The 26,810-nt window shown below is 39.5% G+C and overlaps 1 protein-coding gene across 3 annotated transcripts in view; it reads left to right on the top strand.

Annotated features, from left to right (window-relative positions):
* Nucleotides 1-4,015: 4,015 nt before the first annotated feature.
* The window catches only part of ano1a (anoctamin 1, calcium activated chloride channel a), a 47,021-nt gene continuing 24,226 nt past the window's right edge, over nt 4,016-26,810 (top strand). Inside the window, exons 1-9 of one of the 3 annotated variants that reach the window (XM_026378026.1) lie at nt 4,016-4,105; nt 10,449-10,594; nt 16,904-17,251; nt 21,026-21,124; nt 21,539-21,690; nt 23,330-23,384; nt 23,556-23,607; nt 24,786-24,841; nt 25,016-25,057. In XM_026378026.1, the coding sequence (XP_026233811.1) occupies nt 10,508-10,594; nt 16,904-17,251; nt 21,026-21,124; nt 21,539-21,690; nt 23,330-23,384; nt 23,556-23,607; nt 24,786-24,841; nt 25,016-25,057 (891 nt within the window). In that variant the 5' untranslated portion in view covers nt 4,016-4,105; nt 10,449-10,507. Of the gene's footprint in view, nt 4,106-4,508; nt 5,798-10,448; nt 10,595-16,903; nt 17,252-21,025; nt 21,125-21,538; nt 21,691-23,329; nt 23,385-23,555; nt 23,608-24,785; nt 24,842-25,015; nt 25,058-26,810 lie in introns of those variants that run through there. The other 2 variants (XM_026378025.1, XM_026378023.1) reach the window with 2 other exon arrangements.

Raw genomic sequence — 26,810 nt, 5'->3', positions numbered from 1 at the left:
TTCGGACAGAAATCTAAACTTAGTTTTATTTTAGTCTATCAATATTAGATTTTGATTTCTGTGTTCAAACACAAGTTTAGAGGTGTAGAGGTGATGTGGCAGATTATATTCTAAAGGTTACTGTTTGCTAGAAGGGCCCAGCTTTCTGCATCACGTGGAGCTGTTACGTGATTAAACCTTGAGTGTTGTTGAACATACTTTCTTGTTGCTTGGTCATCTTGTCGTTGGGTCACAAGTCAAAGTCTATGTTTCTCCTGTGTACAAGAAAGTGACATGCTCTATTCACACATCAGACATTACACAGACTCTGCACAAGTCCATTGGCAGGGTGACGCCCGTTTATTGTCTGGACCAACTGTTCTGGACATTTGCGTTCTCGGATACAGCTCCTTAGAGTGCTGTCTAGATTAGTTCAATGTTGCAGTGCATGTCTTAAAATGGCTACACTGAGGCAAAAGCTTTTTTAGGGAGGAAGAGACCCATTTTAAACAGAAGCCACCTTTTGCACACAGCCACAGGACCAGATAATATTTGCCACTCAATTTAATGTCGCTGATCAATCAACATGCTGCTGTTATGTCTCAGCACAGAGCTTCTAGATGTTTGCCTTCACCCAGATACAGTTATATACTTGCTGATTTTCATTCTAGAGATGTGATGGCTCTGTTCCTCCTCTGTAACGATAACTGCCCACACACTGAAAATGCTTGGCAAGCAGGGGCACACAGAGACTAACTAAAGTAAACAGACTCCCTTACTCTCCACAACTGGGTTGATGACTCTTTGTGTCAACTCAATTATTTTTTTTTTTACCTTTTTCAGGTATTTTTGTTTTGTCGTCCACAATTAATTTTACTGTTATTTCTATTTAATTCTAGTTGTTTTTTATTGTTGGTCAATTTTCATAAGTTTAGAATCAATTTAAGTTAATGAATTTCTTAGATTTTGCTGCTCATCCCATCAGGGTTGCCACAGGAGATTATGGTCTGCACATTTATTTGGAGCAGGGTTTTTTGCCAGATGTCCCTACTGATGAAACTCTCACCAATTTTCACCAGGCTTGGGACTCACACCCTGAGTGCACTGGCTTTTTTTTTTAACAGATGACCACTCTGCCAACTGCCGAAGTTTCAGTTAATGACAGTAACCTTAATAACCCAAAAAGCTAGAATAGCTAACCCTAACCCTAACCCTAAACTACTACTACTACTACTAGTACAAAAAAATAACTTAAGAAAAAACAGCATAGTAAGAAAAACACAAACTGAAGAGGTTGGTCCAAATGTAGACCACTATAAATTAGTTCTGTCTATAGCCAAAATAGGTGTGTTATAGGAGAGGCTGTTGGAACACTGCATTCGGCAGGCAAAAACATTGTGGTGGCCCTCAATGATGTAAATATAATTCTGTTCAATTCAGTTTATTTGCACAGCACTAGACAGTAAAAGTCCATATTTCAGACCTTAGAAAATTTAACTGTATATAGAATTATATAAAAGACCCAACAATCCCAATTGCAAGCAGGAGATGGTGAAGAGGAAAAAACCCTTAAATTGAAGAAACCTCCAGCAGAATCAGGATCAGGGTGGGCAGCCATCTGCCTGGACCAGCTGAGGTGACTGGAAAGAGGAGAGACAACTGTGCTCTGATCTACCGGACCACTTCCAGTCAATTATTACCTGCTATGGTTCAGCAGTGATGCATCTGCATTAGTTAACATTTTTAAAGCTGTGACTCACGGGGTGGAATATACTTCAGTGACAACAGAACCAGAGACTTTCCTTGCAAATATGGTTGTGTGGGATGGTGTGTACACTTGCGACTAAACCTGAGAGTCCTTATGTGGCAGATGAGCTGTATAGAGCTGTGACCTTCTCTAAGTGTGCTGTTGACTGTAACAGTAGAAACCCTGTACATCCAAGTGGATTTTTCAGAGTTCACTTCAACTTTCTCTGCAGTTTTTGGCAACTTGATTTCTGGTAGCTTTTTTTTTTGTTAATTTGTTTACAGTACATACTATATATTTAGATATCAGTTAACAATACATGATTTAATGTGCCAAAGAACAGGTAAGCATTGTATAAAGCTCAGTAGTTGTGGTTGGACTATTTATTTTATTTTTCTTTCATCTATTTAATTATGAAACTGTATCAATAGATGTATCTATTTTGTTCTTTCCAATTCTGTATTCTGCTAATTTTGATAAATTGTATTTTATTTATTTCATTTGTCTTTGTTTCTCTATGATATCAGCCATCTGACAGGGGGGTGGGGGTGAGAGGTGGTAGGAATACAGGCAACACCCAGGCCAGGGGACCTGCAGGGCAACATAATAAGCAACACTGTTTGGAGAGAGAGAGATGGAGAGCAAATGCAATGGTTTCATAGACACCACTAGTATTTATATTCCCGGTGTAAAGGGTGTGTTAGAATGCGGGTGCAGACCACAGGACCATCAGGTGGGCCCCATCTCAGTAACTGATGTTTTGCTGATTTGGGCCCGTCACACAGAGACAGCTCCAGCTCTCAGAACCGCTGGCCTCTTTATCACACTCAACACAACCCTCCATTAGTACCTGCCCTATCTTGATAAGCATTCAAACACACCAATCAGGCCTACCGTTACTAAACAAACTAGGCCACTGCTGCCCAAACCACCAAACATGCCCAACTTCTTTTGTCTTCTACCTTTTATAAACAACCAGTGTCCAGCCTGTCTTGATAATAGCTCGAACAAAGAAGTCAAACTATTTGACATAAAACATGACCAACATCTCCTGATCTGAATGATGAGTGTAAACCAACACCCAGAGCTAGTGTAAGATTGTCTCAGTATGAATGTCTCAGTGAGAAACACAGTGATGCTTCTTGTTCAGACAGCTTCTCTCTGTGTGGAAAATAAACAGCCCTTCACATTTATTTGAATGGGAAAGTTCATTAATCCAGCAGGAACCAGTGCCACAGGAGCTCTGTCACAATGACACAGTAGGGTGTGGAGCTTTTGTGCAACCGAGCAGCGTCCATAAAGGTGCACCTAAGAGGACTAAGCTCACAAAAATGCAAAGTTCCTGTCACTCAAATTAGGCCTGGGTCTAGTTCCTAAACACAGCTCTGGCAGTGCTTGAATTTCAGTCGACAGCGAACAGAGTCCGCAGCGACACCAATTTGAGAAGTGTCTTGCTATTAGATGTATTTCCTGATACTCAGGCAGTGCAAACACATGATACTGATCCTTTCAGGCGTGTAGATTGTGTCAGTCAGGTAGGGCTTGTTTTTGAAGATCTAACGAAATCTGGATTGACCAACACTGTCTGGATGAGCATTCCTTTGGAGGAGCTAGCACCAGGCCACAGCACCACTCCTCTGCTAACGCTGCGTTACATGTTGATGTGACATGTCAGTATCAGTATTAGATTATTACGTGTTCTGCTTTTGCACAGTACAAGGAGACAGTAAATGTACTCCATCTTGTCCTTACATGGCAGTAAGCGAACTCACTTTGACTATGTAAATGGATGTTGTTTGAAGATTTGGTAGGAAAACAGACTTGGATGAGGCAGGCTTTGCAAAACCTGACTTTCAGCATGTGTATGTGTGGAGGTGTGTATGGGGGGGGGGGGGGGGGGGGGGGGGTAGTATGGTTTCGGTACTGGTAACTGCATTGCAGTCCACTGCATGTCCCCACATGCCTGTATGGGAATGTGTGGTTCCTGTGTGACTGGCTGATATCACGCTGCTTCAGTCCAGTCCCATTAGAAAGGTAAGAAAAAACTGCCTCCATCAAACCCCACCACCACCAAGATTAGAGGCAGGTGGGGGCAGGATGCATGCTGTGCTGCCTGTGTATCACAGACTATGTTCTCTCTCTCTCTGTGTCTCGCCCTGTCTTTGCATTGTCACGTTGCATAACTCACAAAAGCCTCCACGCTCTCCCGGAGCTGCCGTGTAGGAGGAGAAACTCCACCTGCCCGGCCAGTAGGACTTCCTCCTCCGCCCTTTTCGCACACAGGTGAGTGAGAAGTGTTACCTGGCCAATACCTGCACTTTGACTTTCTACTCAAGAGGCTTCGGGCTTTTTCTTTTTTCTTCCCCCTGCGGAGACAAGGTGAATATTCATTTCATATTCTGCATATCTTTAAAATCAATCCGACTCTTCTCATTCATGTGTCGTGCGTGAGGGTTGATTTTTAAAGCTGCATATGCTCTGTTGGAAAACTTTACGGGTGCACGATGTTAGGTCCTCTGTGTGGGAGCGGGACTCCTGATGGACGCCTTATGTCTCGGTGCACATTGCGGACCCACCTGAAGAGATAGGATGTGTGTTCATTGGCTGGTCCGTGAACTGTACGCGGGGAACCGGCGGCATCTACAGTGCACTGATTTACAACACCACCTGATGGTTGGTGGCACCACCTGATGGTTGGTGGCACCAGCGGTCAAACAGAGTGTCCGCTTCAGGACGTGCTTTGAATGAAGGTCTCCTCCTGGGGGGGTGGGGGGGTCATCCAGCCAGCAGCAGGACTGGCTGCTGGACATGTTCCTCACTTTCCTCCACACCTTGTTGTTGATGTTGTTGCGGGGCTGCAGACAGGACCCATCATTTCAACCTGACACTGTGCAGGTGGAGAAGGTGTCATGTGGTGTCACGCTCGTGCGCTCCTCGCGTCACCTCGCGCCTACTGGAAGACCCCAGCGCGAGTGGGCGGCACCAGATGGAGAGCGAGGCTGCCTTCACGCCCCGTTGGAAATAACAATGCCTCGTAAAGCAGCCGAAGGGCTGCAGTAGTAGCTGTCCTGGAACCTAGCAGATTTGACAGCATGACCTGATATCCCTCAATATCAGGGGCGAACCACAGCTCAACACATAATTTAACATGAATACTGAGCTGTCCTCTAGGAATTCTTGCACAAATTCTGGCCCATTGTTTTACTGTGCACAGACAGCTGGAGGAATGACGTTACTTACTGCTGCTATGAATGCATCTCCAATAAAAATAACAGTCTTGTAAAACTGTCAGTCCTTGCCCAATTAGTAAACTACATTCATCAAGTCATCAGAGATATAAATGTTTATTTATTGTGCAGCAGGTGAATAGTTATTGTTATAGACATGATTAGAAATGTTAAGCATGAGAGGAACAACATGTAGGCTCAGTCAAAACCATTTACTAAAACACGAATAGCGCTTAACATTTGTAGATGCCTGTAAAATGCAACACTCCTTAGTGAGAAATGTTATTCGAATAAACAACTAAACAACAATGGTTGAAACTGTCACTTGCGCCGGGAGTCCACATTCCCTGTGGGGATTTGAACGCATCCTCGTTGTAGCCCGTGTTGGCACGATGTTCGCAGAGCTTCCCTGAACATCATCACACTGTTCAGCTCAGCATCACTTAACACAGCCTCTCGGACTGACAGTGTCATTTAGACAGACTCCTTCACAGCCGGACCAGCTCCTCTGGTTATGATCTCATTCAGATAAGCACTCTGTGTAGAGACACACACTTCATTAGGACAAATAGTAGGCTTTTGGACACACTGGACAGTGGACACTTTGTCAGTTATCGGCTTTCCAAAAAGAATGAATAAGCGGTAGCTCTCCATCCAGCGTTTCCATGCAAAAGGCGCAGGCGGCTGTGAAGGCGCGGAGCACACAAAGCCACAGCGCAGCGGAGCGGGTCTGGTTTAGGTCTCTGTAGGAGCCCCGAGTCCCGTTCATACCCAATGGAGCGACACGGTGATGGAGGTGAGCAGGTCGGGAGCGTAAACCACCGTGATAGTGCGCAGAAAAGTGGTAAGAGCGCGTTGTTCCTGCGCACATTCCTTTCCACATTTTGCAAGAAATGCAGGGGGATGATGATGATGATGATGATGATGATGATGATGATTTGTGCTATTGCACTACCGTGAGAGATGCTCTCCCATTCTCCCAGCCTGATTTAGCTGGACTCTAGCTGTTGATATTACGCACATGGGCGCTGATAGTACGGAGCCCCCGCACCCGCGCTTCATCTCGAGAGTCTGCTACAAACACGATGATGGTCGTTTTAATATGCAAAGTGTAGGATAATATGTCCTTTATTATTTCATCCGAAGCTCTAACCTTAAAGGGACAGTTCGAGTTTTATACTGTATATGCACAATATGTTTGACTTCACAGCTCCAGCTGTTCCAACCTCATGTACAGTATGTGTCTGTACAGTATGTGTCTGTATAGTATGTGTCTGTATAGTATGTGTCTGTATAGTATGTGTCTGTATAGTATGTGTCTGTATAGTATGTGTCTGTATAGTATGTGTCTGTACAGTATGTGTCTGTATAGTATGTGTCTGTACAGTATGTGTCTGTATAGTATGTGTCTGTACAGTATGTGTCTGTACAGTATGTGTCTGTATAGTATGTGTCTGTACAGTATGTGTCTGTACAGTATGTGTCTGTATAGTGTGTGTCTGTACAGTATGTGTCTGTACAGCATGTGTCTGTACAGTATGTGTCTGTACAGTATGTGTCTGTCTAGTATGTGTCTGTATAGTATGTGTCTGTACAGTATGTGTCTGTACAGTATGTGTCTGTACAGTATGTGTCTGTATAGTATGTGTCTGTACAGTATGTGTCTGTATAGTATGTGTCTGTACAGTATGTGTCTGTACAGTATGTGTCTGTAAAGTATGTGTCTGTACAGTATGTGTCTGTAAAGTATGTGTCTGTATAGTATGTGTCTGTATAGTATGTGTCTGTAAAGTATGTGGCTGTATAGTATGTGTCTGTATAGTATGTGTCTGTACAGTATGTGTCTGTAAAGTATGTGTCTGTACAGTATGTGTCTGTACAGTATGTGTCTATCCAAAACTAAACAACTGAATTTTGGATTATACAGTGCTGTGAAGTAACCAGGTGCATTTATTCAAGTACTGTATTTGTACTGTTCTGAAGGTTCATTACTTGAGTATTTCAATTTTATTTAGTTTTATTGACTTTACTCCAGTATGATTCAGAAGGAAATATTGTACTTTTTACTTCACTATAGTCATTTGACAGTTTTAGTTGCTTTGCAGGTGCAGATTCTTAATGGAAAATGAAATCAGCAAATAACAAATGGTGATGTATGGTTATAGATTAATCACCTGGTTGTACTTTTACTGGTTTAAATTAGCTCTATCTTTACCAGCCGCATCATTAATAATGTGGAGTACTTACTTTTTTGTACTAGTACTTCAACAGAGATACTACTCATAGTGGAGCATGTTTTGGTGGAGAATCCTTGCACTTCTACTTCACTGTTGAGTTTACTTACTTACTTTAAAATACTTAGCTGCTTCAACATGCTTTCTTCTGGTCTTTTGGCCACTTGGGGACTGTAATGGGATTACTTATTGTCAGCAGTACTAGTAGTGTAGGGGATTACAATTACAAATGTTGTAGCTAATTCAACGTTGCAGTCACAGATTCCATTAATGCACCATTACTGTACGTTACAAGCATGTTCTACCGTATTTACCTGAGGAAGTTTATGTTGTGTCCTCCCCCATCTTTTGAGGAAAATATCCATTTTAACTGCTACATGCTGCTCTATGTCAACCAGCTCATTTCTAACTGGGTCTGAGTTGTACATGTTCTGCACAGTGGGATTTAAAGCTCTTCAGGCCCAAAGAGCTGAGGTCTGCTGCTGGAAACAAAGTGCATGCAAGTGCAGAAGTACAACAGTAAAGTTACATGTTGTTAAACCAAAAAAAAAAAAAAAGAAAAGAAAAAAGGAGAAGATAGATCATAGAGCTCCATGAGGCTGGAACTGCAATGTTAGCTAGAAATTCGTCTCTCAGTTTGAATTACATTATGTTCCACGTATTCATTCGTTCCATGATCCAGTCAGGTCATGATTGTGATGATCAGGAGGTAATGCAGTATTTGCTGAGATGCTAATTCATAGAATTACGCAGCTACTCTTTTTCACGAGTCACCACTTTTTAACCAAATAAATACCTCTGGTAAATATGTTCACATTGGACTTCATGGTTATCTAAACAGAATTTCAGTTTCTTAACCTCTGTTTAAGAGATGCTGTTTCATTCTGTGAGAATTTTTATTTCTTTATATCCACCAGTTGATTGTTTCTGCGAGTGTACAGAGATTCCTGGCTTTTAAAGCATTATTGTAATTTGCCTGTACTAGCTTGTAAGGCAACAAATTGATTATTATTCCAGTGTTTTATATCCATCTTCACTAGATTTTTAGTCTCTGCCCTCATTATCATGATCATTAGAAACTCCTGATTATTCCTCAAGTTGTGGAAAATGTTTTAATTCCTAATCTCTTGCTACTATCAGATATTAACACTAACAACCTTAATGTTGCATATTTAAGTGCACATGAAGAGTAAATTTAACCATGGATTCTTGGAGTAGACATAGTAGAAAATGTTGATTTGCATTGGAAAGAAAGAAAGAAATCCAATACCCATGCTGTGTGCCATCTGTCTAAACTGTCTGCCAACCTGCCAGGGTTTGTGTTATTATGGAGTACCCCCCAAATAAAACAGTTGTTATTGTATACAATTATTGTATACAATTTACATACATGTATTCTGATTATAGATTTGTGTGAAGATTTAAAGTGTTATACAATACAGTCTACACTAATTACAATATTATGGAAAATACTATTAAACCAGAAAAAGACGTGGTTCACACATGTAGTGAAAGAGGCGTGTTTGGCTTCACATGAGGTAAGCAAGACAAAGAAGGCTGATTTAAATTATGCTGATGCAAAGTCTTAACCTGCCATTCCAGACTTGTAACATCACGTCTGCTTTAGGTATTTCGACCAGCAGAGACTAAACAATAGACTAAATGTAGCTGCTCACCTGAGGCACTGGCCCATCTGAGCTAGTGTTACCTCACAGCTCATATCTCATGGAACTATAAATGTGAAATAAGGCTAAAAAGCTTCAAGGTCAAATTTCCTGCAAATGCTGACACTTTTTTTCAGTTCCCACTCACCGCAAAATTTTGCATCACATCTAAATGACAAAATAGTACGCACATATAAATGTGTCTATGTGTAGATCTGCTACAAAAACAAATGAGCAAATTCTTATCTGTCTGCGTTGAGGCAACTGAAACAACGTGGGTACTGTTAGGGAAAGGTCGTGGTCATGTTTAAACTAATGTTAACTGTTGGCTGGAGTCGGAATGTGAATTGCACATACAGGTACAGTTTGCACACCCACCCATCCACCCAACGCCCTTCTTAAGAAGCTTTGTAGTGCTATACTAGCATCATGCTTCTTGTAGCGTTGCTGAGAGAGGACGGCTCTTATGTACACCTGCATAAAAGGTTGCTTGTTAACACGCAGGTTGTATGAAGAAACAACTTGTTCTGCAGTTGTTTTTCCTGTAGGAAAATAAAGTCTCTTTTGGTTTTACTGAAACCTTTTACTCCAGCAGCAGCAGCAGCAGCTCTAAAAGGCTTTTTGTGCTCTAAAGCTGTCACTGGTCCACTGGCAAGTAATGCAGAATAGGAGCCAGTAGTAGCTGCAGTACTCTTACTCAGCCTGTTAGATATTAACGTGGATGAAACACTTTCTGCTTTGATACATAACCAGCAGAGTTAAAAGAGTGAAGGACTGCTGTAATGAGTTACAATATTTGTGGTACATACTTGGACCTTATCATTTATCATTATGACAGTAATGTATATATTTCAAAAAAAAAAAAAAGCATGATTAACCTGGCTTAGCAGGAAAAGTAGAAGTAGGGGAAAAAAGGGGTGATGATTTTTTAGCTATTAATGTGTCTTAACTGATACATTTCCTGTTTAGTCAAAACTTTGTTAACCTGCTCCTGCTAAACTGCTTCATTTCATAGCAACTGTTGATGAATTGACTGAATGGATTTGTTCTGCTGATTTGTTCTGAATACGACAAGATTTATCAACAACATACATAGATTGTTTTCATTGTGCATTGCATAATTAAAAAGGAGCAGGAAGAAGAGTCTTTTAGGTCCAGTTATCAAGTTGTCATATTGTCAGTTGTCTTATTACTTACGTGTAACATGTGGAACATCGAAAATAAAAACAAAAGCCATATAACGTCATCCATGAGCTAAAAGAAGAGAGATGACTAATGATTTCCCCTACCAGTTTTTTTTGTAGTAAGCACACAGCTAAGATTATAATTACCTACTACACTGCAGCCTGGAGGTCTTGTTCCTGTTTAGGAAGGTGGGGACAGGCGTAGGGGCATTTACTTGTCCAGTGGGTCCATTCTCTCATAATATCTCCATGGCCATGCAGTTGACAAATGCAAACATTGTGGGAGTTCTTATTCAATCTGACATCTATTCAAATGTCCAGGATAAATCTGGGAGTGACCTGGAATCTGTTTTCCATCATGGGCAGTATTAGTTCAACGTTATCTCACTCAAATCTCTGTGCTCCACTTCCAGGTTCTCCTTCCGGGGCTTTTGAGCACTCAGGCAACCCACAGCAGGAGGAGCCCAGCACAATGAAGACAAGCGACACCTATCTGCCAGTCCCTGGTGAGGACCAAAACCAGGATTTGGACGCCAGGGCCAGAAGCAAGGAGTCCATAGTAAGACGCTCCATCCATATTAAGCCACATTTATATAGTCCTTCAGAATGACCTGTTGGGTGGTTGGATAACATCAGATAAATCCCTCCCCAGCATTAGACTGGGGGTTCATGATGTTCAAAGTTATTTATGTCTAGATTAAGCTGTCTAAACAATAAAACATTTAAGTCTAACCCTCCCCCTTCCCCCATGGTGACACAGTATATCAGTGGGGTTGAATGACCACTACCACTATATATCTCAGTTTGACAGGCACTACAAGAGCATGTGCAAGCTGCACACGGTTACCAGAAGCTGAATATATGTGTTTCTGCACAAGCTCAGTGGCTCACTTACAGTAATATAGGTACACAAAGAGATAACAAATCACCACCAGTTGCTCAGTGTTTAGACATAGGCATTGATAGTTCAAATGCTGATTGCATTTGTAAAACACTAGGTGGATTTGCAGTATTCTGTTTGGTAGAATAACCCCACAGTCCTCTGGGCTATTATTCAGCTCTATGGCATTTGCCTTTGCTTTTATAGCCAAGTGTCAGGGGAACAACATGTTGTCTGCTGTACTTGTTAGACTGTATGAATAAAAAAAAACAGAGCACTTGAATAGTGAGCTTGAGTAGCAGGGAACAGATGGTGAAAAGAGCAGCACTTAAAGTACCACCTGAGCTGAAGGCTGTTCTTCCAGCTCAGCAGCACTCTTTATTCAAACAGCTCTTCCATTATCACAGTAACCAGCACAATAACACATTCACACCAAAGAACAAATATCTAAATATCTGCAGGTACGTGAACCAGGACAAATGGTCTGGAGAGTTGGTAGTTGCTCCAGTTTGACATCTGGTGAACACTGTTTGCATGGGCAGACACCAGCAGAGATAAATAGGAAAAATGTGATTTGGGTGAACAAGTACCACTGTGAATTAAACCTTCAACATGCAAAGTCTGCACCAGCTGCTCCATGCAAGCTTTCCTGCTGCTGTGAAAAACATTTATTGACTCGAAAATTGCTGGGTTGTCTCAGCCTTGGGCTTATTATGGCTTTGAAATGAGCGTGTGTGCGTGTGTGTGTACAGTATATGTGTGGGCGGCTGTGTACATGTAGAAACCCGAAGGAGAGGAGAACCTCATTTCCCAGTGGCTTGGTGAGAAAATAATTCTTAGTGGTAAATGATGCTTACACCAACACATCCTTCTGCAGCCTCTGAGAAGTGACCTCTCACCTTTGCATCCATGACTACTTCCTGCTGAGAGGGGGCTGGACATGAGTATGTGTTTCTGTGGTGGTGATGAAGTGAGGGTCTACAGTATATGCAAAGCATACACAGTATACACAAAGCTGCTGTGCTGCACAGTGGGCTTGAGAGGAAAGTGTGGCTGCTGTGTCAATATAAGGTTTGTGTTTCGCTGTTGATCTGAGTTGTTGATCTATTGTGAAGGCAGGATTCCCCTTCACAGTTTACGATAGCGGCCTGTCTGTGTTACGATTCCTCCTTCTGCCCCTGTCTGTTATGTTTGGTTCTGTGTCTCACCCTCCTGCCACACCCACATATGGACTTCCTCTACTCTCCACTCTCACTCACCGGACTAATTGACTCATTCAGTTCACCTGTGCATCCCTCCACTTTATAAGCCCCCGTCAGTCCGTTTGTAACAGTCTGATCTTCAGCATGATCTGTCATGTAATGATCTCTTTTTCACCACTGGATGTCACCTGCTTTTAATGCTGTCTCAAATTCCAATACACGTGCTGTTTATCACTTTATTAGGCACACCTGTGTAGTAGCTGAGCAGAGCCACACGTCACAGACAGTAGTTTACATTGACCCGTATTGGTTCTTGATTGAACAAATGAACTTTTAATCAGATTATCTGCCGCAATGTGAGTGCATGGAACAGTCTTTGATGGCTCATAAATTAGAGAATTCTCACCATGTAAAGTTGTTGGCGAACTTGTTAGTGACTATTTGCTGTTATGATGTAAAGTGTAATGTAAGATAGTCCTTCTCAGACATGTTCTAAAACCCTCATTTACTTTAGATGTGGGGGTTTTACAAGAGCGCACATGCAGAACAAAGGCAGCCGACTCTCACCACTCTAGTACTGTCAGCTAAGAAGCGGGACTGGATGAAAGGAGAGATCATTACGCAGAAAGATGTGGTCCACCCAAAATCAGACTGAAACTGAACCAACACAAAGTACCATGTAGACATTTAATAAGTCACTTTTCACTGTGTATTTCTTTAAATCAGTTTGCACTTTGAAAAGGAGCACTGTGTCTGTCTGCCTCTCTCTCACAGCACCGTTAGTCACCTCCCTGACACACATATAAAAAAAACCCCAGCAAAAATCTGTGAACCATGCTTCCAATATTGGCCCAAGGCAGAGGAAAAATCAGATTACTCTTTTGCTGCATGTATACGTGGCTTTTAAGTCACCAGGTTTCTTGCGTGCATGTAAATTCATCCCAGATTAATCAAGAAACCTGGTTGCAGGACATGATTCGAAGTGAACGTTGCGAAAATGAGTGGCTCTATTCACACAGAAATTCAATCAGACATTACACAGAGTTTATACTAAAGAGCGGGTAGGGTGATGTCTAGTTAATATCCAGTCCACTTCATTGAGATATTTACATTCTATCATGCAGCTCTCCCAGTTAATGTTGTGATGAGTTCAGGGATACAGTGCATATTTAAAAACATCTTTAGTTTCCACACTTCCCTCTCATATAGTTCCTATAGTTTTTGGTGTCTATCATGTCCTCAGGGATGTATCTCCTTCTAAATGCTCCACCAGCTAGTCACAGAATGTTTCTGTCTGTTGTTTGGTGCTGTGCAGATGTGAAAATGCAACATATCATTTCAAAAATAACAAGCAGAAAGAGGCTAAATCATCAGCGGAGGTAAAGGGAACTGCAGTGTCACAAGATGAGTTAGTTAAATTCTATATTCTATATATAATATAGAAGAATAATAATTTAAAATGAGGTACCGAAGCAACACAGTGTCAGCCAAGGATTTGAAGGCATAATTGGAACTGGCCAACAGCAGCACACCTGAAGTTTGTGAAAGAGCACATTGACATTTCACAGCAGTATTGTTGTTGTTTTGTGGACTGATCAAGCTAAGATTGAACTATTCGAAAAGAACACACAGCACTACATCTGGTGTAAAAAAGACACTGCATATCATTATTATTATTAAGTGCTCTACAGAGCATCACAGGAGATCCTTTATACCTGTGGCCATCAGTCTTTACAATTCCTCTGTAAGAGCAGGGGGAACTGACAATTTCTTGTAACATCTGTTGTCATTCCACACGCATACTTCTTCTGCTAGCACTATGAGGTTTATATGGTTATTCTTCTCAGTAAAGACATGAAAGAAACAAACATTTTTGTGTTAATATTTTAGGCACATTATATTTGTTAATACTCTTGATTTAGGTGAAGATCAGATTCAGATTATGACAAATTAATGCAGAAAATCATGAAATTCCAAAAGATTATTATAAAAATACTTGTGTACTGTGTAGTAAAACATGCTGTACAATGTTTTATGTAACATCTTCTTCTTCGTCTTCATTTGGGATTTATGCGGTACTGTCATGAGGTCAAAGTTTTCCTTTGTCAAATCATAGCTGGATTAGCAAGTCAGTAAAGATTTGCACGCTATGAAAGTGAACATGATACAACATTACTTCAAGTTATTGATGTCGACAGGTTAAAACAGTTAAAATTTTTTTTATATATTTACAATTTCTCCACAGCCAAAATGAAAAACAAACTTTGGACAGCAGCTTGTATGCAACTTTTAGGTTGGTTTACTTTACAATGGGAATTACAGCCTCACAGACAGGTTAATGTGGTTATAAACACACAGTCTAATTACATTTTCTTTAGACACACAATTCTATGGTCACATCAGTTACAGTGGGATAAACAGCTGATCCTTTGTTTTGTCTGTCCACTTTCTAAACAGCTGAGGATCTGTGTGTGTTGCCTCACTGCTTTGACAGAAGGATGTTGCTGTAACAGGCAGCAAACACACACATACGGCAAGCAGAACGCCAAACAGCCTGGGGTTTTAGTTAATCAAATGGCAGCATACAACCGTGAGCTGTAATTAGACAGATACAACTAGTCAAGGTCAGACACAGCACACAGGGGGGATTTTCCGAATTTCACTCAGATCACATTAGAGATGATGATGAGATCATCTGTAAATACAAATGATCATTAACGTAGTAAGCTGTGTTGCAGTGGTGTAACAAATAGGGAGGATAACAAATGATGAAAAATGTCCACATACATATATATATTTATATATATTTCTATTTCTATATATATATATATTTTTTTTTTCAGCTTCTTCCACATATGTCTTTTGTTAGACTGCAGTTCTAATCCTGACTAAATACTGGAAGAATTTTTTGTAATTGTGATGTGTTCTGTCTAAAAATGGTACAGCACAACCTGTGCTGCATTTCATCTTTATACACAAATAATGTCCTGATTAAGACAAGGAGTGGAACATGCTCACATGTCCAATGATCCCCCAGCCCAATTCACTTTCATCACCTTTTTTCAAAATGTATGTTTGACCTCATCTGCTTTTATTTTTGCCACAGCACCATTACTATGATGTTGGGAACAAACACCTGTGAAGACGGTGAGGCTCATTGACAGGTGTAGATAGAGTGCAGTCACCCATAGAGGAGCTTGTCCTCATCAGGAAACCTGATCCAGTCAGTAAGATTTAACAGTCAGACTTAAGAAAAGGCCAAACCGTCATAAACAGCATTTCTTAAGGCCACCATGTGTCAATTTTTAGAAGTTTATAGTTTCCTTTAAATTATGCAGGTAAAATAATATGGTACTCAGCACATAAATAGAGCTCTGTGGCACAGAGGAAGAAGCTACATCACACACAATATTAGTAGTGGTAGACATTCAGTGCTGTATCAGAGCTACCCTGTACCAGAATTATGGTGTTTCTTCATATGTGACATGTTTTTCAAAGTGAGTATAGGATTTTTAAAATACAAGAAAACTGTATATAAAGATAAGACTTTTTTATATTATTATAACGTGCCTTGCTGTGTGCATTCAAACATGATTCAGCTGTAGAAGCATATGTTTGTTTGTTGCTCCCTGCTGTATACAGTGTTGTTCCTGCTAGGGATAGTAAATGCATGAACTTGCGTTGCAAGTTTATTTGTCTAGTGCCCAGGTTTGCAGTATGAATAGCATGAAGATCTTGGTTTTGGTTAAACTCAAACAAAGTTTTATTGTGCCAGAGGTCACTCAGAACTTTTTGTATAAAACCAGTAGCGGAGTCACTGCCCCAAGTGTTCAGATTACCACGAGAATCATTTTTACCTTCAGCCCTTAGTTTTTCTTGAGCTTTTTCCATCATTATTATGCTCAGTTGTTTAGCCATTACCAGTTTGTTAGTCTGTATCTGGAAGTCCCACAGAATCTTAGCTTGGTCAATCCTAACCACCTTTGGAGGTGTGTCCCATTTTGACCTAGGGACTTTCAGCCCACATTCAGCACAGATGTTCCTGTACACTATCCCGACACATGGTTATGGTGTTCCATGTACTCCCTGCCTGCTTGCATCTTGCACCTGCTGTTATGTGCTGGTTTGTCTTAGGCAGTCAGCCTCTATTGTTCTTGTACTTAGAGCTTTTTCCTGTGCTGCCATGATTACTGCCTCTGTGCTGCCTTTCACTCTAGTTTTTGGTTCCTGTTCTGGCACCTCTTCCTCTACTGCCTGAGGTATTCACTAAGCATGTCATCAGTTAGGGCCATCTTTCTGGTGTACTCATGGATATTTGTTGTTTCATCCTGGAGAGTGGCCCTAATACCTCCTTAGATGAAGATCAGATAACCTCCTACCTTTTGCTTAGTGTACACACACACACACACACACATAAATTTGGTGTAGAGCAGGGCCAAATGCCGTGGGCTGGATATGGCCTGTGGGCCGCCATGGTCCTGTGAGAATGACTCATAGTTTTTCTTGCCTGTAATCAAAAACTAAAGTAGGCAATATGAACAAAATGTTCAAAGTGTCCTGAATATGAATTTTTATACTAGTTGACACTGGTGATCAACCTTTGCATTCTGTAACCAATATGTTTTTAGATAACAGAAGCACTTAGGTTAAAGACCCTGAACCAGTTCTTACAGTTGATTTCCAGCTCTGAGTGATCAGATCCTGTATACATCAGGGGGCTTTTTTAAATAGACATATTTGATTTGATACCCTTTTGATACTCTGTCTCTCTCTGTCTTCTTCCTAGGATATGAAAAATGTTTATTTGGATGATGGCTCGTCGCTGTATTCACAGCTGAGCCCCTACTTTTCGGATGGGCAACGGAGGGTGGACTATGTGCTAGCCTACAACATCGAGAAGCCCAGCAGCATTCGGCACCACTCATCCAGGTTTGGCGACGGAAACTTTATCCAACGGCTACGGCACAGCCTGAGCATGAGAAATAGTCGAGCTCCGCCGCAGACAAAGAAAGATCCAGAGGTAACCGCTCAGGAGCACCAGACTGACTATCATGAGGATGACAAGCGCTTCAGGCGGGACGATTTTGAGGAAAACCTCCTGCAGACCGGGCTGGAGCTGGAAAAGGATGAAGGGGTGAGAAAGGGGGAGGTGTTCACAGCAGGAAAAATGACAAGTTGAATGATAACTAATTTTAGATACTGTTGCTAAGTCTGTCACATTTTCAGTGGGTGGATCTAGATTGTACATGTGGTGTTAAAGTGGTGGCAAGAGGTTTTAGCAGGGTGATATGACAGTTTGTGCACACACGTATATAATTAATGTTCTACTGAAAGACCACATTTTTTATATCAGAAATTTAGAACTGAAAGTATACAGTTAAAAACATATAATGTTACTGAATAAAATGGCTTGTTACTACAATGAAAATGGCAAGAAAAGAGAATAGAAACAGACAAAGATAAGGCCCAGCTGGAGTTTACCTACTTTGTAGGTTGAAATGTACAATTACAGTTTTAGGAAGTGAAAAGGTGGAGGAGCTTGACCCCTTTGAATCCTTGGAGATCCCTGCTTCAAGCACGGCAGCTGTGCAGTTCACAGTGATAAAAAGATGTTCCAATTGAAATGTATATTTTTATCAGTAAGGCTTGTGCTAAAACTCTATATTAGTCTTCACCAGTTAGTGATATATGTAGAATAATAGTAGTAGTGCATAGCAGAGCTAATTATTCTTTTGTGGTAAGGTTATGTAAGATCAGATTGATATTTTCATTTTCACATATATATATATATATATATATATATATATATATATATATATATATATATATATATATATATATATATATATATATTTAGTTTCTCAGTTTAGTATCTATGTAATTTATATCCTGAATGTAGACCATTCGAACATGTAGACCAACATTACGAGAGAAAAAAAAAACTGATGTTTGGCATTAATAAACAAGATTTACTGGAACTGCTAATGTTAGCCTGAACAGTGAATACTATACTATAATAATAATATAATAATAATACTATACTGTGGAAGTGTTAATTGTGAACAGAGTAAACAATGTAGTGTCATCTCATGCATACCACTGTGTGCTGCAGAGAAAACGGTTTACTCTAAGTTGACTTTGGAAAACAGTGAAGAATGGATAAGGGAGCTCAGGTTTAACAGCAGCAGGTCTCAGGGCAGATTCAGGTCATGTAACTGACAGTGGAGTGACAGGACTGGCTCTCCTGGGACTGATTTGAATTCAGTTTCCATTTCATTTTCTCCTTCATCTCACAATACTGCTAAACAGATCAATACAGTATCTTCATGCTATTGTCAGTGCGATTACCTTTCTAATGAGGTTGCACCACTGAGGTTTATGAGCCTGTGCTTCAGTTTACTACTCTATTGTTCTTCAGTGAATAGTGACGGGTCTGACTCAACATGTCTGTCAACATGACGGGGGGGGGGTTAAATTGTATGAAGGCAGGTGAAAATGGTTCATTATGTTGGACATATGGGCACAAATTGAAGACAGAGCTCTGTGTGTGTTACCTTCAGTAACAGAAGGTGCTCAGTACATGACTTTGTATTAGTATTAGTAAGGATCAGAAAGAGCTCTACATCTTACATGTTAAACAGCCTGTGGTGATTATGATGTTCCTGATAGTCCATCTGCTTCACACATTCTGACACACACACCTGAGAGACCAGCAACAGAACAGGACCTGACCTGATTATACTGAATATAATGTGAATATAATATAATAAAATGAAATCTGGTCTCTTTACTGGGTTACATATTAGAACATTGACCTCAATCTTTGTCAAATAAGTAAGATATGAAAATACATTAGTTTATTAATACTATTTACTGAAGAACGCTAAATGTTAGAATTTCCATTTCCTCATACTCTATTTCTGAAAATATAATAAAGCATCAAGTAGATATTTTCTGATAGACTGATCTGGGTTAGTCATCTTGTGCCTAACAGTCAGCTAATTGTTTTTTTTTTTTTTTCTTACTTAATCCCCATGAGAACTAGACCTTAGAGCAATACTCTGAAATTATTATGTTTATTTTTCTTCTTATCATGTCTTATCTAAACATGGATGTTTGCTGGACTATATTCCTGATACCTGAGAGGCACAGAGCTAAACTGAGGATTTTGTTGTAATTTAGTCAGCTTTTGGTTGAAAAGATAAATGGGGAAACATGCACAGTGAGTTAGCCATTAAACCCTGTGACATAAGTCTGTATGATTCTTAATATGTTCTGGAAAAGGCTTTTAGCAGCTTACATTGTAATAACTGAAGCTCAGGATGTCATTAGATGTCACTCGAAATGGCTTGAAAATGTGTGGGCAAACTTTGGAGACAGTGTGCTCTGGATAGTTAAGTGTGTGTAAGATAATTACAGACTTTCTTTGTGCATAATTATGCATAGCATTATACATAGTTTGACAGCCTCATATATGGATGTAATTAAATTTCCTTCTCTGGGTCCATTATTTCTTATATCAGTACAGTTTAACCCCAAATAAATTGGCCACCTACTAAAGTTTATATTTTATTTTCATGGTTGAAAATGCTTAGTTTGTTAACTTATTTTGTTTGTACACACTGCAGAATCTACATTTAAGCATTGATCAGAAATATCCAGCTGTGGACTTGCAAGCAGACTGCAGACAAACACACACTCTTTTATAAATACAAACATCGGCATCTATGTATAGTTGGACATATTCCATACTGTAACCAGTATGGGCAATAGAAAGCATGACGTCAACCTCCTGACAGCAAGAACAGGTCTTTTGTGGAATATAGTATATACAGTCAGGGTACAGCACAAGTCCTGTCTAGTTTACATTTCTGGCACATGTGCAGTTGTCATTTTTTTGTAGTGCAGACAGTCCGTATGGTCCGTATTGTAAATTTTATAAATGACTATCTTAGCAGTTTTTTGATGGAATATCTACATAGACGTAGAGATGCCAATCTTCAGCAAACATTAGTACTGTATTGGAATGGCATGAAATGGTTTGTCAATTTAAAAATCTAAATGAAAGTTAAAACCCTTTTTGTAGTTATGTTAGTACAGCTGAAAACATGTGTGTTCAAATGGAAAACAAGCACATTTATACATGACCCCAAAGAGTTAAACAGTAGTGCAACTCAGAGCAATAACACAACCCATAAGTTACAGTTCTCAAATTAAAATTATTTTTACTGAAAATCTGTTTTTTTAATGTTGAACCTGCCTATTCTTTAGAAAAAAATATTATCTATTTTAGAGGGAAGAAATAATAAATAATCTAATTGACAATTAAATCACATTTTACTAATTAATGTTGTAGTTCTTTTAAACAACTAGCACACTTCAACCTCCAAACAATCATATCAAATAAAAAAAATAAAGACTAGGTAAAAGTTTCTTTCCAGAATTTTCTGCCTTTTTCCTGTTGTTTTGTCTTTATATAGTAGTTTATGCATATTTACCGTATCATGCACCTGCACCTACACATCTGAAACATGGTTTTACCATATAACAAACATCACAACACTTTATATCAACATACTTGGTAAATCTATATGATGTTTGATGCACAGCACACAGAACTGTAAGTCAGCTAGTTTGAATTGGCTGTTATATATTTCTGTATCCAGACGGGTCAGTGTGCCGAGCTGAAGGGTGTGAAGTGAGTCTGGCAGTGTAGGAGTGATTTTACATAATAGTGGAGGCTGCAGAGACAATCTCATATGCAGCAATATGAGACATGACATGAATTTGAACTGAAGTGACATCGTTCCCATATGCCAACAAAACCAAATTCACTGTTAACAGTGGTAGTGTGCAGCGTGTACACAGAGAATAGTGTTCAAATGTCCAAACTTTGCTTGTGTTTCAGAGTAAGATTCCTGGAATGGGCTTTCTGAAGATCCATGCTCCTTGGCATGTGCTGTGTCGCGAGGCTGAGTTTATGAAGCTCAAAATGCCAACAAAAAAGGTACACCCATCAGTATGTTCTCCATTTCCCTAAAGCATATTTTCTGTACCTTTTTCTTACCCTGAGGCTGAGTAGACTGGCCCTCAGAGTGGCAGTGTTGAGTGGGGGAAGGCGTGAAGATGAATGTTTCCTGTTGCTCTGTCCTTTGCAATTGTGTGGTGTTATAACAAGGGCAGTATGTGAAGCTTTGTAATGAGCATCTGATAGGCTTCCAGTGTGAACGCATGAAAAACTATAAAACATTTATCAAGTACCATTATGCACAGTCTCTTCTGTATTTACAAATCATACTATAATCTACTTTACCCTTACAGTTGCAATCAATTTTTGACAGAACACAAAACACCTGTTTAAATTGAACGCGTGCAGTCATCTGATTTCCATTTGAGCTCACTACTTTTCCCTCCTCTGCAGATTTACGAAGTGAAACAAGGCAGTAATGTGGTGGAAAAGGTCCGACTGTTTATTCACAAACTCACAGCTCCTCTCCACCCAAAAGTGAACACTGACCGACTGCAAAATGTCAAACCTCTCTCTCATCCGTTTTCCAGAGAGAAGCAGCACCTGTGAGTAACTCTGCTGATTTTTACACTGTAGATTTCCATAATCCATAAAAATGTGTGGACAGTGTGGCTGATAGGCAGAGGAGAAACAAGCTCTGTTTATGTATAAGAACCCAATCTGAAACTTTACTGGAGCATCTAGACACTAGAGAGCTAGAAATGTTCCTTAGAAGTTGGTAGAGACCAAAACAGAGCCTAAAGCATCTGGTGGACTCAGGTGGACATAGACATGAGGCAGATAAAGTCCTGAATTCTCTGTTTTGCCACTAAGTCATTTCAGATCTTGCCACTGTCACCTGTCCAGCTACAGTGCTTCCTGCTTTCACCTGTTCCCTATTACTTCATTAGCTCTACAGTATTCATACCAGTCCATTTCCACTTACCTTCTACCAGTTCTATTACCATTGGAAAATATGTGAATTATTGAAACCCTTTGTGCAGTATTTGTAAGCTGTGCTTTTTAAACCAGTCTTATTTAATTGCAGCATCAACCTGACTATTTTAATGTTGTTTTACCACTGAGGTGAAGTGGAATAGGAATAGGCAGCTCTGAGAAGTAACAACCACAGAGGTGTAAATTGGAAACAAAACCATCCCTACGAAGCCTTTTAAGCCGCTTGACTGGAGCACAGTAGGGAAGTGTGATGTTGTCCTGCTGCATTCTGCTAAGCTCCTACTATCCCTTCTCTCCTTTGAGGAGACCAGCAGCTAGTCAGAATAAGAAAATCAGTGCACCTTTTCTGATTTCAAAGTAAAACCACATTCAAAGGTAGCGACCAGAGAGAGGCCTGAGCTCTGTTGGTTGTAATTGGACTCATTTTAAAAAAGTAAGATGATTTTCTTTTTCCTTTCTTGACTATGGCGTTTTTTATTTTTTGCTGATTATGTTCTAAAGAAAAAACTGTGCTGAGCAGCCAGCTGTATTTCAGTGCTCCTGTTTCCTCTTCTGAATGTCTTGGCATGAACGTCTGCCTGCTGAGATGTATGGAGGAGCGAGTGGGCAGTGGGCGGCTATATTTACAGCTCTGACTAACAGCTAGCAGGAGCTTTCCCTCTAGTCTTTCTCCATCACTTCATCTTCCTCACTTCTGAAAACACTTCAGCTCAGTTACCTGAGATTAAGACTAGTTATGAAGTACAACGTAAAGTGGATTGTAAAACACATTATATGTTTAGGGAAGACTCCCGGATAAAAGGGATCAAATGACCCCCATCTCCCCCAGGTTCATGGGTTAGCTTTAAGGTCAAATTTTATTCAAATTCAAACTCATCCCAATACATTGAGTATGGAGTCATGGTCACTGTTAGTTTCTATAAACATCAACACTGACCTCTGTGAAGGCACAAACTACAAATGACAGCTTACAGTATGAATGTTGAGCAGGGGTGAGTAATGTAAATTTTCATATTGTAGATTACCGGATTTGACCAGTACAAGCAGGAAACAAGTCTGACTGGTTCACCTGTGCTTCCTCCTCTCACTATCGGTTGTAGTCTGCATCCACAGTACTGTAACGCAATGTCGTTTGTCTGTCCCACCTCTCAACTCTTTTTCCTCACCATATCTACTATGTTGTAAATACAATCCACACATACTCTCTGTGTCTGCCACTAAAACTAGACCGGTTTTGCTTGTTGCCAGATTTGATCTGTCTGACAGGGACCAGTTCTTTGACACGAAGACCAGGAGCTCAATAGTAAGTAGATGAATATATGGAAAGTGAAACAGAGTGTTTAAATCAGCACAGTGAGAAGTATGTGTGTGACATGTTGTGTATTTGTCTGCATTACTGCAGCCATTCAAACCTTATATTCTCGATTCAATAAGACTTCTACTAATGCTTAGTGTTTTATCTTTGGATCATCAGGTCTATGAGGTCCTGAAGAGGACAAAATGTATCAGAGCCAAATACTCCATGGGTATGACCTAGACCTATATCTTTGATGCTTGTGATAAGTGCTAGTGCTGCCATAATGCCATGTTGCAACCTATATGCAACTCTTTTGTCTTTCACACAGTACACAACTGAACACAAGTGATGTTAAATTAGTGGGATGATGTGTTCTTGACTGAGTCTGATTCTCTGTGAGGTTGATTTAAAATGTTCATTTGGTGGCTTAAAATGCAAAATAAATTCAGGGCAAATGAGAAATGAAGACAGTATACCACTACTACTACTACTACTACTACTACTACTACTACTACTACTACTACTACTACTACTACTACTACTACTACTACTACTACTACTACTACTACTACTACTACTACTACTACTACTACTACTAATAATAATAATAATAATAATAATAATACATTTATAATTTTTCTAAACATTACGTTACAAAGTGAGAAACTGAGTTTTACTTGCCTGCTGAGCAGTAAAAGCACGTACACACTGTAAATGATGTTTAAAATAAATAGTTCATACTGTAGCAACACTCCAGGGTGTGATCTACCTGAATACACATGTATAATTACACACGTGCAAACATTTGCTATTAATCTTTAAGAGCCCAAGGGGATCACACCCAGTCCCTCTATTTGCACTGCCTGCAAAATCATTTCTTATGACTTAAAAAACCCTGACATGGACTCAGTTTTACATAAAACCTCCTGTCGTTATTAGAGTTGGATATATACTATATATTAGATATGGATGTATGTCAGAAATGCTATATAAATACTTTAATTATAACCACTCCTATAGACCCAGGTGTCACAAGCTCCTCTACATGAGTGTAAACCTAGTTGTATGAACATTTCTTCATTTACTTCCATCAGTGCAGTGTTTTCATAATTATCTGATTAATAACCTGGGCTACAAAAATAAGACATAAGTTAAAAAAAATAGGAACTATTCTTTAAGATCTTTCTTAAACTGTACAAATTCCATAATGGAGCTTTATATGAATGTCTTAGAAAACGTCTTTCTTACTCTAAAGAAGACACATAACATCAGTACATTTTCTGGGTTTTATTATCTGGATGTTTCTGTCCAGAACTCTTCACCTGAGCTGTAAATCGCTGGTGTGTGTGTGTGTGTGTGTGTGTTGTCCTCCTAGATTATAATCCTGTTTTATTTGCCTCTGTACAGGGATCACCAGTCTACTAGCCAGTGGTGTCTACACGTCTGGTTATCCACTGCATGATGTAAGTGTCACCACCAGACACTATGAATTATTGCAACTGAATAACTTTCTCAACTAAAAGTTAACAAAGCAGCTCATAATTGTGTGTGAATTAAATGAATCATGTCTGATGACAACGTATTTATTGAAAGTTAAACTATGTGTGGGATTTTGTGTGTGTGTGTGTGTGCCATAGGGAGACATTGAGGGAGTGGATGCAGAACCTAATGACAGGAAGGTAAGTAGAGCTCGTTGGCAAATGAATAAATGAGATGTCACTGATTATATAGAGATAGTTTATTACAAGTCAAATTATGTGTTTGTTGAGTTTAGATCATTACTTTCATTTTAGCATCTTTATGCCTTTGTGTGGACATCAGTCACTGCCAGATGCCGTATGTTTTTCGATTGTTTGTATATTTCGTTCTCTTGAAAACAATATCTCAGGACTGCTTTCAGAGAATTTCTTCATAATATGCCACATATGCATGTAAACTGCGAGGTAACTGCAGTTGCAGAGGCATTCAACTGTGAGAAAGTAAACCCATTTAAAGGGACATTTTTATTTAGAACATTTTCATTTCGTTTTTTTTTATTTATTTTATTATGTTTTTACAGAACTACAAATTCCTCCCATCACAGTAAATTGATTAATTTCTGTTGTTGTTGCTGTTCTTAATTTTAAGGGAAAGTGTAACTTAAATACATTTCCTCAAAGATTAAATTAAACATATATATATTTTTGTTTTTACTTGTTTTGACCTTAAGCCATGCAACCTTTCACTTGCTATCTCCGGGAGTGTGTCAGACAGGATACACCGTACTTTGATCAGTACATGTTAAAAATGATTAAGAAAACATGACAAGCGATCGTGTTTCTGTGACAGTTTTGCATTTATGGATCTGTGCTTTATGTTGAATAAGAAAAGAAAAATAGCAAATTGGAAAGAATGTAAAAGCTCTTGATGAGGATGAAAGCATTTTAGGATTATACTGGGGACTGCCACACTAACTCCGAGACATGTGCATGACGCCTTTAACCCGTTTACTTGTGCTTTCCTTTTTTTTTTTTTTTGCCCTGGTGCAGTGAAGTTGTTACTGTGTGTGTAAAAGATTTTTATTTTCTACTGAACCAACATTCAAACAATTTTTGTCCAGTAAATTTTTGCTGTCAATCAGGGTGGGAAGACCATTTGTCCAGCTGCTGTCTCTCTGTCCTGCTTGCAGACAGACAGACACAGACTGCTGTTTTGATGACAGAGACGCTGAACGCTTAGAGTCAGTGTGGATTAAGTGGAATGTCACTGTCGTGCTTACACGACGCCCACGTCTCGCTTTCAGTGTGAATTCCCAGTAAAACAACAGCCTGTTATTTCATGGTTTTCTGTCATAAAATCTGATCTGATCTTTAACTAAGTTAAGAGTATTAACAAATATAATGTGCCTTAAATAATAACATATAATGAGAACAACTATAAAAATCTCACAGTGACAGTGTAAAAGTATGTGAACCCTTGGAATTAATTACTGGTTGATAAACCTAAACATTTTGCGAATACCACTGTGGAGTGTGGCAAACTTTAGATGTGCAGCAATGTTGTATTTATTTTTTTCAGGTATGCTAACTTCTGACTCCAATTAGCTTTTTAGAGGTCATTATTAAAAAGGTTTGCATATTTTTTCCACTATCACTATGATGTTTTTATGGTTGTTCTTGATAAAGACATAAAGATCAGAATATATTTGTGTTTATTATTATTTTAGGCACATTGTATTTGTTGATACTCTTGACTTAGATGAAGATCAGATCATGTTTTATGACAAATTAACACAGAAAACCATTAAATTCCAAAAGGCTCACATGTTTTTTCTTGCCACTGTATATGCTAGATATGTGTGTGTGTGTGTGTCTGTGTTTGTGTGTGTGTGTTTTCTCATTTTCTCTCATGAGCTCCATCTGCCTCTGGGCTTTCATTTTCCTCCTGTGATTA

This window comes from Anabas testudineus, chromosome 3 (assembly GCF_900324465.2).
Source record: "Anabas testudineus chromosome 3, fAnaTes1.2, whole genome shotgun sequence".
Classification (NCBI taxonomy): domain Eukaryota; kingdom Metazoa; phylum Chordata; class Actinopteri; order Anabantiformes; family Anabantidae; genus Anabas; species Anabas testudineus.
This window is presented reverse-complemented; position numbering and strand designations above follow the sequence as displayed.